At 38.9% G+C, this 17,708-nt stretch overlaps 1 protein-coding gene across 1 annotated transcript; it reads right to left on the bottom strand.

Moving 5' to 3' along the window:
• Positions 1-75: 75 nt before the first annotated feature.
• Positions 76-717, bottom strand: LOC106798135 (uncharacterized). Its single transcript, XM_014774087.1, has one exon. The coding sequence runs from the start codon at positions 715-717 to the stop codon at positions 76-78; it is 642 nt and encodes a 213-aa protein (XP_014629573.1).
• Between the last annotated feature and the right edge of the window lie 16,991 nt (positions 718-17,708).

Here is a 17,708-nt window from a genome sequence, read left to right as displayed (position 1 = left end):
GCCCCAGTCCACCATGTAGTTTGCAATATAGACGGGCAATGATCAGAGAGTCCTTTGAAGACAGTTTGCAGCTCTTCAGCCAAAGAGATAGCCAATTCTGTGAGACAAGAATCTATCAAGTCTGCTTTTCACACAGCCATTAGGCCTAATCCAAGTAAAGCTATTCCCATAACATTTAATTTCCTGAAGCTCCATATCATCAATCCACTGATTAAAGGCTGCAATGTCATAAGGATTTGCCCTTCTTTGAGATAAGCTGATTCTTTCCTGAGAACTTCTAATGCTATTGAAGTCCCTAAGGAAACACCACATTCCACTAGGATTAGAAGCCTTCAGCTGCCTCAACTCATCCCATAAAGCTTTCTTCCCAACTAGATCACAAGGAGCATAAACATTGACAAATATCAACTTCTGATTATTACTACAACATGTGCCTTCAAGCATTAAGAAGCTTCTACCTTTTTCCTTCCTTTCTACCACAAAGGTGGAGTTATTCCACATACATAAAAGGCCACCAGCAGCTTGCACAGATGGAACAAAATCCCAATGACCAGTGGAGTCTCCCCAAATGGCCTGGCAAATACTTTTATTAAAGTTCTCCCTCTTGGTTTCTTGGAGGCAGACAAGATCCACTTTGTGCTTTACAATGAGCCTTCTAACAGCAGCCCACTCGACTCCCCTCCCCAAACCTCTAGAATTATAGGAGAGAATTATCATAATTGCTGAGATTTAATTCCCTTCTCTGCTGCAATCAAATCATCTTTATTCTCCATATCCAGCAGCAGCCCCTTAACCTTGCTATCTTCTTCCTCATAAGACAAGCCCATTTCCTTCAAGATGTCACATTGCAGCTGTATAGGGTCCTTGTATAAAGAAGACAGAGGGTGACCTTTAGAAGCTGGGTTGGAGTCCACGAAAGGTTCCTCAGTCTGCTGGGCCTTGGTATTACTTCTCATCATCTCCTTTGATTTGTCACTCTGCTGGGCCTTGGGATTACTTCCCAAAACTATTTGATGAAATTGAAATTCAAACCATCCAGGCCAGGACTTTTATCTCCCCCGCAAGCCCAAACTGCAGACTTGATTTCCTGCTCAGTGAATCTATCAACAAGGCTTTCCTTTTGCCTTTGATCAAGGGAAGAGAACTGGATCCCTTCCAAGGTTGGTCTGCAAGGATTCTGCTCTGAGAATCTTTCTTTAAAGTGCTGAAGAACTGCAATCTTGACACTGTTAGGGTCATGGATCCATCCTCCATCAATACACAGACCTTGAAGAGCATTAACCCTCCTTCTATGATTGATAATTATGTGGAAATTTCTGCATTAATGCAACTCCTTCACCATTCCAGCAATCGGGAGTGATCATAAAATAGAAAAACTAAGATGAATTTAATTTAAATTACTGCTTTGTTATCATTCTTGATGGATGTTCTAGCATTCATGAGTATTGACTTTGGTTTAATGGCTTCCATTTCTTACTATATGATTAAATGCTGCTCTGATATTGGATGACCATTGGTTGAAATGAATACCATAATCCTTCTCCAAATGTGTCAGCCATGTCCATGACCATTGGTTTTTTTTTTCAGGTTATCATAGACTACTTTTAATTGACATTGTTGTTGAAGGTCGTTCGGGTTATAGCAACTCCAGGTACGTATGTAGGAACTAGCATGTATATACTGCTGTTTCATTTAAAATATTATATAGTGGTGTTTGCTTTAAAATGTTATATACTGGTGTTTGATGTAAAATGTTGCATACTGGTTTCAATGAATGAGGAATTGAGTCCCTTAGGAAATGAATTGATGTAAAAAAACAGAAAACCTTCTGCATTGCTTATTTTTCCACCCACATTTTTTTTATCAGCCAAGATAAATTATATTTATATATATTGTGAGTACCAGAGGTACAAAATAGTACATGAATTAGATTGAGTTGCCAGCAACATGGTTTCAAGCTCAGACTGAGATCAATCTCGCAAGGAACCAAAGCTATGTATTATAAAGACCTACAACACCCACTGTCTATGGTTTCTACCCCCCTGAAAAGACAAATCCCGATGCTATGTTAGACGACCAATAGCTGTAGGTTAAGGCAAAGTCCTTGTCAAAGTTCTTCAGCCATGTCCATAGTGTAAAAATAGCATCCTCCATTAACTTGTTACCATCAAAAGTTTGATTAGAGAAGATGATTTTATTCCGGTGCTGCCACATTGTCCATGTGAGGGCCAGCCACCAACTTCTCCATCGGTTAAGACGAATTCTACTAGGCAAACAAAACGCGTGCTGGGAAAAGTGTTGCCACGGTTTCTGCGGAAAGGCTCCATGAATGTTGACCCATGTCATAGATTCCCACCATAATGGAAGTATTCTATCACATGTCAAAAATACATGTGCTTCATTCTCCTCAGAATTCCCACAGAATGGGCATAATGTGTCATTAATTGCCACCCTTCTCCTCCTCAAATTTGTCTTTGTTTGTAGTCTCTCCTTTAATTACCGAATATTGTCCAGTAGGGTCTATTTTCCAGATCCACTCATCTTTTTTGTGAATCTGAATACAGCTGCCAGCAACATCATTACGGAAACAATCTGCCATCTCAAGCTCTCTGTCAAACAAGTGTCTTCTCCATTTAAATTTCCACTCCCACCCTTTTTCCACCCACATACTGCAAATGCTGCAGAATATGTGTCTTAAATAAGCTGTAGTGCTTATATTTGTAGAAGCTGCAGTGCTCGTACATAACTTCAATTAATATGAATCTGCTTTGCAAATGCTGCAGAATATCAGGCTTAACCACATTATGATTTTCCACTCAGAAACCATCAATTTGCAGCTTGAAGACACCACTCCTTATATTGACCACAAGCTTGTAAAGCATTGATTTGATATTGCTTCCCTCATCATGTGGCTCATGATGTTTACACTTTAATGATCCTTTGCTACCCTGCAATGAGACACACACAGATACACAAACACACACATATATAGACAAACACACGCAGACACAAACACAAACACAAACACACACACACACACATAAAGATACACACACACACACACACAGAGTCACGCACACATAAAGACACAGACAAAGATACAAACACACTGAGCCACAGACACACACAGAGACCCACACACAAAGACACACACACTGAGTCACAAACACACACATACACAAACACACTCACACACATGGACAGACACACACACATAAAGAGACAACCACAAACACACACACCCCCACACACACACAGATAAAGAGACAAACACACACACACACATAAAGAGACAGACAAACACACAAACACACTGAGCCACAGACACACACACAAAGACACACACACTGAGTCACAGACACACACATACACAAACACACTCACACAATAGACAGACACACACACACACACACATAAAGAGACAAACACAAAACACACACACACACACACACAACTGCTGATGTCCTTGTATGTTCTTGTACGTCATGAATGTTCTTGTATGTCATGAATGTTGTTATACGTGCTGAATGTAATTTGCTATATAAATAACTGTTGTTCATGTTGAGTGAACCGTAGATTCCCGTTTGAGACTGAATGCAATGATTCTTGCGGATAGTTTGCATTAGTCATTGTATTTAGTCTTGAATTGTCCGTTTGGACAGTTTGGGGAGACTTGTATTTTTATGTTAGACTCATTCGGTCAGGTTATTATTATTTTGATTAATTTGATGAAATTTCGGTTGAATGCATTTCAAGTTGTTCTCTGAGTGCATACTTGATTATCGTGAAATTCGTTTCACCGATGTCATGTCGTGTACTTGGAGACCAATGCGAAATGCTGCCAAAATTTACTCAAATTGTTCAAAATAATGCTAACCATGACATTTGAGGCTAACATAAAAGACAATCTTCCTAAATGGGATAGGGCCACACCTATAAATAAAAAAGTGAGATTTGCATGCATGGATTTGCTTAGATGGATCGAAGTTGGATCAATCAAAGTCGCATGAGCCCAGCATATGAGGATGGCGTCGAGCAGTTTTTACAATTTGCTTTAGAAAGAGGTCGACCGAATGAAAAAGGAATATATTATTGTCCTTGCATCAACTGTTTGAATGGAAGACGACAACTACTTGACGACATACGGGACCATCTATTGTGTGATGGGATGAAGAAGAATTACACGACGTGGATATGGCATGGTGAAGTGACTGACATGCATACTGGGTCCCAATCTGAACCGTTTGATGTAGAAATGGGAGATCGCTTGGAAGACATGATTCGTAACCTTGGACAAGAGTGTTTTCAAGAAGCACACTCCCCTGTGTATGAAGGATTGCAGAGTGATTCAAAGAAGCCTTTGTATACGGGGTGCAAGAATTCCATAACCCTGTTGTCTACGGTGTTAAGTCTGGTTAATGTGAAGGCCAGGTATGGGTGGAGTGACAAAAGTTTCACCTCACTGCTTGATGTAGTGCACAATCTGCTTCCAGAGGACAACACGCTACCTAAAAGTTACTATAAGGCGAAGAAGATATTGTGTCCCATGGGTATAGAGTATCAGAAGATTCATGCTTGCCCCAATGATTGCATACTCTACAGGCATGAATTCCAAGAAATGTCCAAATGCCCTGTCTGTGGGACTTCATAGTACAAAGTGAAGGATGAAGAGGAAAGCAATTCTGATGAAAACTCCAACAAGGGCCCCCCAGCGAAGGTTTTGTGGTATCTTCCAATCATTCCAAGGTTTAAGCGTCTGTTTGCTAACAAGGACGATGCAAAAGACCTTACATGGCATGCAAATGGAAGGATTTCTGATGGAATGGTCCGTCATCCGGCTGATTGCTCCCAGTGGAAGAAGATTGATGGTTTGTATCCGGATTTCGGGAATGAGCCAAGAAATCTTAGACTTGGACTAGCTAGTGATGGAATGAATCCATATGGCACCTTAAGCACTCAACACAGTTCATGACCAGTTCTGCTAGTAATTTACAATTTGCCTCCTTGGTTGTGCATGAAGCGAAAATACATGATGTTGTCTATGATGATATCAGGCCCAAGACAGCCAGAAATGACATTGATGTTTATCTAAGTCCGTTGGTTAAAGATCTGAGAAAGTTGTGGGACGAGGGGGTTGTAGTGTTTGATGCGTTTCGCAAGGAGACGTTTGAAATGCGTGCAATGCTTTTTTGTACCATTAATGACTTCCCAGCATATGGGAATCTCAGCGGTTACAATGTTAAGGGTCATCATGCATGCCCCATCTGTGAAGAAAATACAAGTTACACACAACTGAAACATGGGAGAAAAACAGTCTACAGTAGGCACCGCCACTTTCTAACACCCAATCATCCTTACAGACGACTGAGAAAAGCTTTTAATGGAAGTCAAGAGCATGATATTGCGCTGATACCGTTCACTGGTGAGCAGGTATATCAGTGGGTTCAACACCTGAACACTGTATTTGGGAAGACCCAAAAGAAAGATAAAAGTCAGAGTTGCATATGGAAGAAGAGGTCCATTTTCTTTGATCTTCCGTACTGGTGTGATCTTGACGTTAGACATTGTATTGATGTTATGCATGTGGAGAAAAATGTTTGTGACAGTGTGATTGGGACGCTCCTTAACATTCAAGGCAAGACGATGGATGGCTTGAATACTCGTCAAGATCTAGCTGATATGGGTATAAGATCACAGTTGCATCCAAGGTCTGATGGGAAGAAAATTTACTTGCCCCCAGCCTGCCATACTTTGTCCAAGAAGGAGAAGATAAGTTTTTGTCAGTGTCTTCGTCGGGTGAAGGTTCCACAAGGATACTCTTCAAATATTAAGAGCCTTGTACAGTTGAAGGAGCTTAAGCTTGTAGGGTTAAAGTCTCATGATTGTCACGTGCTCATGCAACAATTGTTAGCCGTGGCTATACGAGACATCTTGCCAAACAAAGTCAAGTTCACGATAACTCGCCTGTGCTTTTTCTTCCATGCTATATGTAGCAAAGTGATTGATCCAGTAATGTTTGATGAGTTGGAAAATGAGGCCGCAATTATACTGTGCCAGTTGGAGATGTATTTTCCCCCTGCTTTCTTTGACATCATGATTCACTTGATTGAGCATCTGGTCAGAGAAATCAAATGTTGTGGTCCTGTTTATCTACGGTGGATGTACCTGGTTGAGCGATACATGAAGATCTTAAAAGGGTATACAAAGAATCTATATCATTCGGAAGCATCTATTATTGAGAAGTACATTGTAGAAGAAGCCATTGAATTTTGTTCAGAATACTTAGAGAAGGCTAAAGCTGTTGGGCTTCCTGAGTGTCGGCATGATGACAGAGTGGGTGGTAAGAGTTCAAGAGGACTGTAGGTGATCACTCCAACTGTAGAAGATTTGTTACAAGCTCACTTGTATGTCTTGAACAACAGTAATGAAGTTTTTCCATACATAGTTAAGCATGAAGCTTTAGTCAAACAGAATAATCCAAAAATGTCAAAGAATTGGGCGTTGAAAAAGCATAACAAAACTTTCTGTGATTGGTTTAAAGATACAATCTTTGCAGATGAGAATGCTTCAGAAACATTAAGAAAACTAGCAGATGGGCCTAAAAGAAATGTTATAACCTGGCAAGGATACGACATAAACAGGTATTCATTTTACACAAAAGCACAAGATGACAAAAGTACAATGCAGAACAGCGGGGTCACCCTAAGGGCTGAATCTCAACACTTTGCAAGTGTCAATGACGCCAATCCCTGTGTAGCTTCCATCCCTTACTTTGGGTTCATTGATGAAATTTGGGAGCTTAATTATGTGAAATTTACAGTATGTGTTTTCAAATGTAAATGGGTTGACAGCAACACCGGTGTGCGCACCGATGATATAGGATTTACCCTGGTAGATCTAAAGAAACTTGGTTACCACAATGACCCTTTCATCATGGCAGAACAAGCTAGACAAGTATTTTACGTGCAAGACCCTTGTGATGAAAGGTGGTGCGTGGTTCTACAGGGCAAAATAGTTGGTGTTAATGTAGAAGATGATGATTCATACATGGACACCTATGTTAGTCCTTTGACCGCTCAAATCACTGGTAACGTTGTCGGAGAAGAAGAAGCTGACGACGTTCATGCAAATCGAAATGATCATGATGAAGGAGAATTGATTAACATCGGCTAATGTAATTTTCTGCAGGGACAGAGGTCACCAAACCTAGTAAGTGACAACTGCATTTTTCTCTGATTGAGGCATCGGTTTTTTGTTTCAATTTGCCTCCTTAGGACTTCATCCAGCTCATGTTTGTCGCCAGTTTCATCATCCACCAGCCTTTTCTTCTCTGGCTTCTCACGTTCATTGTTGTTAAACCCATATTTATGCTATCTTCCCTTCATGTCTTGTTTTATCACAACTTTAGCTGAATCTCCCATCTTCAGCATAGTTGAATCTCCTGTCTCATTGTCCAATGACACACTTTGATGGCCTGTATCTCTTTTCTTCGTATGTTCTAGTGCTTCAGCTTCAGAATGCATAAAGCAATCAGAATTTTCCAGTGATCACCAAAGGCTTCTGCATCAGCATTGACACTCTCCACCCTCTTTGGTTTATGCTTCTGTGTTTTCTTCCGTGCCTTCTCGTTATAAATCTCAGCTTTATTCGAGGTTGCACTAGAACGATCACCACCAATCTGTGCTTCTTCCTCGTCTATCAGGTCAATATCTTTCCTTTCAACTTTTGTTTTGTAAATTATAGTGTAGTTTTCAAAAGCAAAGGTGAAACGAAAGATATTGAGCTGGTAGAGGAGGAACAGGCACAGATTGGTGCTGATCCTTCTAGTGGGACCTCCAATAAATCTGAGAATTATAAGGAGGAAGCATGGAAGAAAACACAGAAGCATAAACCGAAGAGGGTGGAGAGCGTCAACGCTGATGCAGAAGCCTTTGGTGATGACTGGAAAATTTTGATTGCTCTATGCATTGTGAAGCTGAAGCAGTAGAACATACGAACAAAAGAGATACAGGCCATCAAAATGTGGCATTGGACAATAAGACAAGAGATTCAACTATGCTGAAGATGGGAGATTCAACTAAAGTTGTGATAAAACAAGACATGAAGGGAAGAAGGCATAAATATGGGTTTAACAACAATGAACGTGAGAAGGCACAGAAGAAAAGGGTGGTGGATGATGAAACTGCCGACAAACATTAGCTGGATGAAGTCTTATGAAGATCCTCCTCATTCTCAAAGAGAGGAACGAGCAACAATTTGAAGGTTGTATATTCAGGAACTAAAGAATTCAAAATAGCTAGTAATAAGAGGAATTTGTTTTTGGGATTTTCTGAGCACCAAGAGCGGCTACGCAAGAAGTTTGCACTTGAGGAGGGAAGGATATTTGCAACTAATGAACGAGTTTCTTAACTATTTGTCCTTAAGATTTTACTGTTTCTTTTTGCTAATATGTAAATATAAATGGTATAAGGGTATTCCATAAAAACATGGTCTATATTTACTTCTAAGATTGTTAGGGGTAAAAATGACCATGTCCCTATGGCATAGCCTTATATTATTTATATTTACATATAAGAAAAAAAAACAGTAAAATCTGCAGGACAAATAGTTAAGAAACTTGTTCATTAGCTGCAAATATCCTTTCCTTCTCAAGTGCAAGCTTCTTGCGTAGCCGTTCTTGGTGCTCAGAAAATCCCAAAAACAAATCCCTCTTATTACTAGCTATTATGAATTCTTTAGTTCCTGAATGTACAACCTTCAAATTGTTGCTCGTTCCCCTCTTTCTTTTCTGCAAAAAAGAAAATCAAATGCTGTGAAAACATGGATGAAGTCCTAAGAAAATCAATATCAAAGAAAACATGGATGAAATCACAATTAAAAAGCACAACTACCTATCTTTCAGAGTCCTTTGGTTAATTTGTCTTGTCTCCTTATGTGGTGGGGTTTTGTTTAATAATGTTATACTTTTTCCTTCCAAAAAAAACTTATCACTAATCCTCTTTTCATTAATCCAATTTCGTATGTTATTGTATAAAAGATCATGGGTTCTCCACCTACCTCCACTACTCGTCCTCCTCCTCCTCCTCCTCGTCCTCCTCCTACTTTGGATGCATCGGCTTCGACGTCTGCCGTGAAGCGGACACGCAAAGCCTCACGCCTACGATCGTTGTCCACTAGACCACCTGGTGTTGAGAGACCAGTGGTGCATGTTGATCCTACTACAGGGAAGGCCGACGGTCCCCACAAGAAGAAATTAAGAACATATTTGGGGATTGTGGCACGTGATAAGGTGGACATCACCTACGAGAACTGGAAGGAGGTCCCTACTGCTTAGAAGGACCTGATTTGGGAGGATATTCAGGTATTTCTCTTTTCTTATTTGATTGTGTGTAATTAATAGCCAAAAAATTTCATTATTGTAACAAATAAACTTTGTTTCATGTTGTCAGGCGGAATTTGATATCCCAGAGGCTTCTGACAATAGGACGAAAAGGAAGTTACTACAGACCGTGGGGGAGAGATGGAGGCAGTTTAAATCAGACCTCACGAGGAAATGAGCCCTTGCAGTCGATCAGGACGGTGTCAATGACACTGTCTGTGACAAATACGACATCAGCAAGGAAAAGTGGGCCCAGTTTTGCCAGACTCGCAGAGACCCTTCTTGGGAGGTATGTTCCTTTGCCATTTAAGTTGTTTTTCATATTAAACATGATGTTGTTATACTTTATTCTACCCATTTCAAACATTATTGTTTAATTTTTCAGGATGTGCGCATGAAGGCACAGGTCATCCAGAAGCAGAATACTGCCCCCCACATTTTGTCTCGTGGGGGTTATGATTATTTGGAGCAGAAGCTCCTGGCTGAGAAGACCAAGAAGAAGCTACAGGAAGCTGCACAGTCAGGAAGCGTTGATGGCGTCATCGACCCTCCATCCCCGGTCAGACGCCACGTGAAGTGGAAGATGGCCCGCACGAAGAAGACAGGGGAGATGACGACTGAGGCCGCAAAGGAAATCGCTGAGAAGATTGTAAGTCATTTTCAACTAACCATTACAATTATGTTTGAATATTTTGAGAATGCCATGTACCACTGTGTGTTTTTTGTGCAGGATTCGTTTGAGGAGCAGGCCACACAGGGATCGTTCGTCCCCCATGGACGTCAGGATGTTCTGGCCGCTGCTATTGGATGTCCAGAGCACCCTGGATGTGTCCGTGCTGCTGGAGCCGGTGTAACCATCAAGCAATACTTTGGATCGGCTCCACGGACGTCCCGAAGCGCTTCCTCCCTGCCTCCTGACGAATTACAGCAGCTGACCCAGCAGATCAGGGACCAGCTAGAGGAGTCCATCACAGAGAAAGTGACGAGACATGTCATGGCATCCTTCAGCCAGCTTCAGTCACAGATGCAATCTCAAGCACCTTCTGAGCCTCTGGTTGGTCCTGGTCCCTCCGATCCTTGGGTGAGCACAAAGGGGAGTTGTGTTGATCCCTCGGGAAACGATCCTGAGATGGGTGACTCTGACAGGTGCGGCTTGTACATAGAAGCAGATCCTGCCCGCCTGGTTGCCGTGGGGAGAGTTTATGAGGGATCCACTCTTGTTCATAACACTCCTTTGTTGCCTGGCCAAGTAAAGGTGAGTGTGGACGAGGTTAAAGATGCAGATGCTCCAGTTCCTGTACCCACTGCTGAGGTTTCCTTAGTGGGGCAGGCACTTCACACCTTCCTTGCTTGGCTGACACATCTGATCAAGTCTTTACCACACCAGGTACTTATTGTCCTTACTATATGTTTCTTCTTTTTAAATTAATTCATTAAGCGTGCCTTAAATTTGGCTATTTAACTGTTTCATGAACAGGTAGCTGTGTCTCCGCCAAAACCACCTCCGAAGCCCGATCCGGAGGTCGATGATCCACTTTATCTGATGACATTGACCATCCCAGAGCTTTTCTTGAGGCCTTATCAGGTTAGATGGGATGCCACCATGTTCGGGATCGTTAATCCAGATTTCCCCCTGTACATAAAGCACGAAGACCCCTCCGAAATAGCACACAGTGGTCAATGTCTCAGCATATCAGTGTTACAGTTGTGGATTCTGTAAGTCTTTATATAAAAGGCTTTTATTTACCTAAGTTATGGCTTTCAATTCATAAATATTTAACTTTGACTTAACATAAACAAGCATCTCACTGAAACATGTATGCGAGCGGGGAATTCTGATATCTATGGATTCCTCGAGCCTCAGTCCATTCAGAGGTCTGGGCAATCGCAGTTTGAATCTGAAAGTTACATAAAGAGTTGGATGCAGAGTTCACAATGCGATGTCTATCTTGGAGCCTACCTAAATGGGTAAGTCACAAAATAACAAAATTTAATTAATGTTTACTAATGTACTAACCCATTTTAGGTTCCACTGCAGCGGACATTGGCAGATGGTGGTCATCCTGCCCAAGGAACACTTAGTTGTCTGGTTTTGTTCATTGCATAACAGGCCAGACAACTACCTTAAGGGGATTATTAATAGGTTAGTGTTCTTTTCAATACATTTGCATTGTAATACCTCAATGTACAACACCAGTTTTTAATTGTTACTCATATGGAACAGTGCTATCAAGGGTCTTGATGATGCTCCACAGCCTAAATCAAAGGCTCCTGCTAGGTGGATTGTCGTCAAGGTACGTCATTTACATAAAACTTCCACTTATATATATTTCTTTATGTGTCTGTACACTAGTTATTTAATTAATATCCAAATTTCATTATGTATTTAGTGTAATAGACAAAAAGGAACTATTGAGTGCGGCTACTATGTCATGCACTGGATGTCCACCATCATTTTAGTAAGTTTTAGAAATAATTGGGAAGCGGTAAGTTTATTTCAAAGAAAATCAATTTATTTATAATTTGTATTACATTATTAACTTAATATGATTTATTTAATCATGCAGTATTTTAACGACCCTAGACCATTGGAGCCTGAGAGATTAAAAGCATTGCGGATTCAGTGGACACAGTTTTATCTCCGAGTTAGAGATCAGGCCTAGGATTTAGGGACATTTTTTAACATTTTTGACATTTTTTACATTTTCTATGTAACACGAACATTGAATTCATTTGTTGATTGTTCTTTATAATATATAAATCAATTATTTGATGTTTATTATCATTAAAACTGCTTGAAAGCAGAATAAAATGTTTATTTGCTGTGAATTGGGCCTCATGAAATTGCATTTGACAGGTACAATTTTGGGTTTACTGTAAAAACAGAAAGTATATATATAAAAAAAATTGAAAACAACATCGGTTATTAACAAAAACCGATGTTAATATCATAACCAACATCGGTTATAATTGAAAACCAATGTTAACGTTTGTATATTAACATCGGTTTTTTGTGTATAACCGATGTCAGCATTTGTATTTTAACATCGGTTATCTATGGATAACTGATGTCAACTATTGTACATTAACATCGGTTAATTATAAATAACCGATGTGAATATTTGAATAGTAACATCGGTTATTTATAATTAACCGATGTTATACACAAAGAACTACACCAAATAAGTGTAAGCATCATCAACGTTGACATCGGTTTTCTAGAAAAACGGATGTTAAGGGCATACATTAACATCGGTTATTCTAAACAACCGATGTTAAACTAACATATTAACATCGGTTTTACTGGAAAACTGATGTCAACATTCATCATGCGTACACTTTTTTTGCTGTTGTTCATTGTTTTTAACATCGGTTATTTAGAGAACCGATGTTGTCATATGTATGTTAACATCGGTTCTCCAAAACCGATGTTAACATTCATACATTCAACATCGTCACTTTCAACATCGGTTTTAGAATCGATGTAGAATGTTCTAAATAACCGATGTTGAAAGTGTATTTTCTAATAGTGAAAGTTATTTATATCTCTTAAATAATATTTTTATTTTAAAAAATCAACATATACGAATTCAAGGAAAGGAGTAATTAAACCAAATAAAAATATTGACACAATTAACTAATCAATTAATTAGAAAATAAGAAATAATTACCTGACCCCTGGAACAGTCCACCCCCAATACCTAGGAGTGTCTCCCTCTCCCCAAAAAACTGTGAGACTCCTGGCAGAGAGCAAGTAGCCTTCTTTCCTCTTCAATTGTTTATCAAGTGAAAACTGCTCCTATATTATTTATCGACTTGAATACATTTTAATTATTTATTTAATTTCCTGAACAGTTACTTAACATCATTTTATTACAATTCAAAGATTTATGATATATCAAATACGTTATAAAAATTCAAATGAAAGTTGATGCAGACTTATTCAATATAGTTAGATGCGAGATGCGAAATCTTGTTCCACCCTCCAACCCCAAGGATAATTAACTATGATAATTAATAGTTAAGTGCGAAACGCGATGTCTATCTTGGAGCCTACCTAAATGGGTAAGTCACAACATGTATTGTTTGCCAAAAGCCTAAAAGCATCTTTAATGGGGTTCTTGATTGAGCTCAAGAACCCGTGTGTACTAAAACTAACATTATTCTTATTCAAGAGTATTTCATGATGAAGGTTGGATTTTAGGAGAAGAACTCCTAAAAACTCCTCTTTTTTCTGTGCAAGTAAAATCTAAGAATTCAAATTGAATTTTATCACTGGAGCAAAAAATGATAGAAGTTGTTGCATTCTATATAGCATCATATGACCCATAAAAAATAATCCAAGAATCCAAAATGGATTCTTCAACCAAAGATGCTCTAAGAATCTCAATATTTTCTCACTTAAGAAACATAACTATCAAATTAATATACTATGAAACAAGTTCAATCTTTAGTGATTTACTTGAGACAAACTATATGCACTACTGGCATAATAGACTTTAATTCTAAAGAACAATACAAAGACAACAAACATGTTCCGGAAAAATGCTTCCTCAAAATGGAGGCTACTTCAATCTAGAGCACTCACATGAAGTGTATTGTCTAACATGTCTCCTTTGGTCAGAATGAGAGCTTTTTATTTGTGCTTGAAGCACGCCCCCCTTCAATTTTTACAAGTCGAGGTCTTTATGTTGTATCAAAATGTTCAATCATATCCAGCAAATGTTGTCGTGCAATTAAGTTTATGTTAGTTGTCCCTTCATTATGACTAACTGTCGTACCATAAACAATTCGTTAATCCCTTACTTTTGCTAGTGAGAAAATTGCCGTTGCAGTCCACTATAATATCATATGTTGCGAAAAGTTTTGCAACGATATTTAATTTCACTACCACTCTTGACGCTTTCGCAACAAAAACTTTTGCTACTTGATAACTGTGAAAATTGGGTTTAATTGATTGTCAAATTTAACTAAGAATGATTAGAATTTCTTTATTTTACTGTTATTTTTAATAGAATAATGAAGATTTTAATATCATTTTAATTCTTTTTTCAAGTTTTTAATTTCTCTTCCTCAGTAATCTAGATTCCATAAGATACTTCTGGAAATGCAGCTATGATATTTTTTTTTTGTATTTTACCATTGTATATATTTTATATAAGTGTTGTTTATTTTCTTAAAATTATCATACATAATTATATATGCTATATACTTGTTGATAGGGAAGAAGATAGAAGCTGGTTTTCGAGGACCAGGGCCTCCACAGAGAAAAGAATAAGGGAAGGAAGAGTTGTATATTCCATTGATTGATGCTGTTATTACATAGTATTATTTATACTGATTTCTCAATAATAGAATTTGTCTTTTTGTGCTACAGAATATCAGGAAATGGTTAAGTTTGTCTACCCCTACACGACCAATATCATTCTTCCAATCTAGATATGGTGCACCTGCTTGCTTCACACGTAATCCTTGAGGTAAGTGGGCCTTGTAATTGCTCTCTTGGTCTTGTTTTTTAATTGCACCCTTGCTTCTGTTGCTTGCTTGCTGCATTCTCATCCTCTGTTTCTGCAACTGGTTCCTTTGCTACGCTATCACTTGTGGTGCCGTTTTTGGCTTTTCCAGTCTTCCCAAGTTCCCACTGATTCAAATCCCAACAGTTTTGCAAATAAAATTGAAGAAAAAGCTAGAGCTGGGAAATACTCAAGTCATTCTCTTGAAAAAGTATGTCACTATATGGAGTCAAGGTAATTATTGTGTTCACATGAACATTTCTCCCATGAAAATATATATTTTCTGACTTTGTAATCTCTTTATAGTATGCATGGAAAAATAATTTTCTGATTTTTTTCTCTGTAGTGTTATATATTATTTTTAATCACATTTTCTTATTTATTTAGTTTGTTTCTGATTTGACATCATGTGAATTTGGAGATTTGGGTTAGAAATGTTTTTGGAATTTTCCTGGTTAGAACTTGATAGGTCCATAATGAAGGTATATAAAAGGATAGGGTCTTAGTCGAAGCTTATTAATCAGTTAGAAATCTGTTTAGTAGTTAGTTAGTTAGTTAAAAGATGTTAGAGTTAGTTTCCTAAATGTAACTGACTAAACTACTCAAAGCGCTTCTCTTTCCTCAGCAACTCTGCAAAGATATAAATGCATAATAAATGCAACAATAAAAAAAAGCTCTCATGCAGTATTTGGTCATCTTCACGTGTTTTACGTAGCTTACTACATTTTCTCTCTCTATGGCACAATATGCTTATTAATATGGTATCAGAGCTCTTCTTGTGAAGAGTTCTGTTGTGCCACCGTCTTTACGCTCACGAGTTTGCCTTTTTCATCGTTTTCTCACCATGAACTAGTTACTACTAAACTCAAAAAGCTATCTCTATCTCCACCCAAGTGAGAACCCAGCTGTTGCACTAGTTTCTCCAGCTTTAGATTCCAGCAATTACCATTCATGGAGTAGGTACATGATAACGGCATTGAGCGCCAAGAACAAAGTAGAATTCGTAAACGGAAAAGCACCCGAGCCATTGAAGTCTGATAGAACTTACGGGGCATGGCGTCGCTGCAACAACATGGTGGTATCCTGGTTAGTTCATTCAGTATCCATCTCCATTAGACAAAGTGTCTTGTGGATGGACAAAGCGGAAGAAATTTGGAATGACTTGAAATCTCGATACGCACAAGGGGACCTTTTGAGAGTTTCTGAACTCCAACAAGAAGCTTCATCCATCAAGCAAGGATCTCTTTCTATTACGGAGTATTTTACAAAGCTGCGAGTCATATGGGACGAGATCGAAAACTTCATACCTGATCCCATATGTTCATGCACTGTCAAGTGTACTTGCTTAGTACTCACCACCATAGCTCAACGAAAGCGAGAAGACCGAGCTATGCAGTTCCTGCAAGGGTTGAACGAACAGTATAGCAATATATGTTCTCATGTGTTGCTCATGGACCCAATACCCACAATACCGAAAATCTTCTCGTACGTGGCACAGCAGGAAAGACAACTTACAGGTAACAACTCTTTATCAAGCTTTAATCTCGAAACTAAAGAGGGACCTTCCATTAACGCTGTCAAAAGTGTTTGTGAATTCGGTGGACGCATTGACCATAATGAAAGCGTTTGTTATAAGAAGCACGGACTACCTCAGAATTACGATGGGAAAGGGAAAAGATACAACACAAGAAAGACATGTGCCTACTGCAGAAAACTTGGACACACAATTGATGTTTGCTACAAGAAACAAGGGTATCCCCCAGGATTCAAATTCAACAATGGCAAAGCAATAGCTAACAATGTAGTGGCAGTAGAAGGAAAAGCCACAGATGACCAGATACTACCCCAAGAATCTCAAGAACTGGTTTGTTTCTCACCGGAGCAATACAAGGCACTGCTAGCTTTAATACAACAGCCATCGGCCGGAAACTCAGCACCCATCAAGCCATAGGTCGCCTTTATTTCATCTTGTTCCAATAACGATGCAACAGGTATAATTCTATCTTGCGAAAAAGCCAATTCTACCTCCTGGATCTTAGATTCAGGAGCCACTGATCATGTTTCCTCCTCTCTAACAAATTTTCACTCATATCATCAAATTAATCCCATCACAGTTAAACTACCAAATGGTCATCTTGTCTATGCTACCCACTCAGGCACAATACAACTTTCTGCATTCATTACACTAAATGATGTCTTATACGTGCCATCTTTTACTTTCAACTTAATATCCATATCAAAGCTTGTGTCTTCTACTAATTGCAAATTAATATTTTCATCAAATATTTGTATTCTACAGGATACCAATACCAAGGTGAGGATTGGTACAGCTGAAGTGAGTCGCGGTCTCTATCAATTCACCCCCGAAGCATAAAAAACACACACCATATGTTCCACTATTACACACCCAAAATGTAAAGTCCTTCCTATAAATCTGTGGCACTTTCGTATGGGCCATCCTTCCCTCGAAAGATTACAAGCCATGCAGTCCTATTATCCGTTTTTGAACAACAACAAAAACTTCATATGTAATACATGTCATTATGCAAAGCATAAGAGATTACTTTTCTCTTCTAGCACCTTTCATGCATCAAACAAATTTGAGCTTTTACATATTGATATTTGGGGGCCATGCTCCATAACAACCCTTTATGGGCACCGATATTTCTTAACCATCATAGATGACTTCTCCCGATATACATGGACTCATCTCATGCACACAAAAGCCGAAACACGTAAAATCATTACTGATTTCATTGCATATGTTGAAACTCAATTTGATAGTAAAGTTAAAATTCTACAAAGCGATAATGGAG

This window comes from Glycine max, chromosome 3, assembly GCF_000004515.6.
Source record: "Glycine max cultivar Williams 82 chromosome 3, Glycine_max_v4.0, whole genome shotgun sequence".
Taxonomy (NCBI): domain Eukaryota; kingdom Viridiplantae; phylum Streptophyta; class Magnoliopsida; order Fabales; family Fabaceae; genus Glycine; species Glycine max.
The sequence above is the reverse complement of the archived record's forward strand: the minus strand, read 5'-3'. Positions and strand labels throughout refer to the sequence as shown.

Excerpts from the sequence above, each read along its gene's own strand:
- LOC106798135 (XM_014774087.1), bottom strand. The coding sequence starts at position 717 with ATGATAATTCTCTCCTATAATTCTAGAGGTTTGGGGAGGGGAGTCGAG.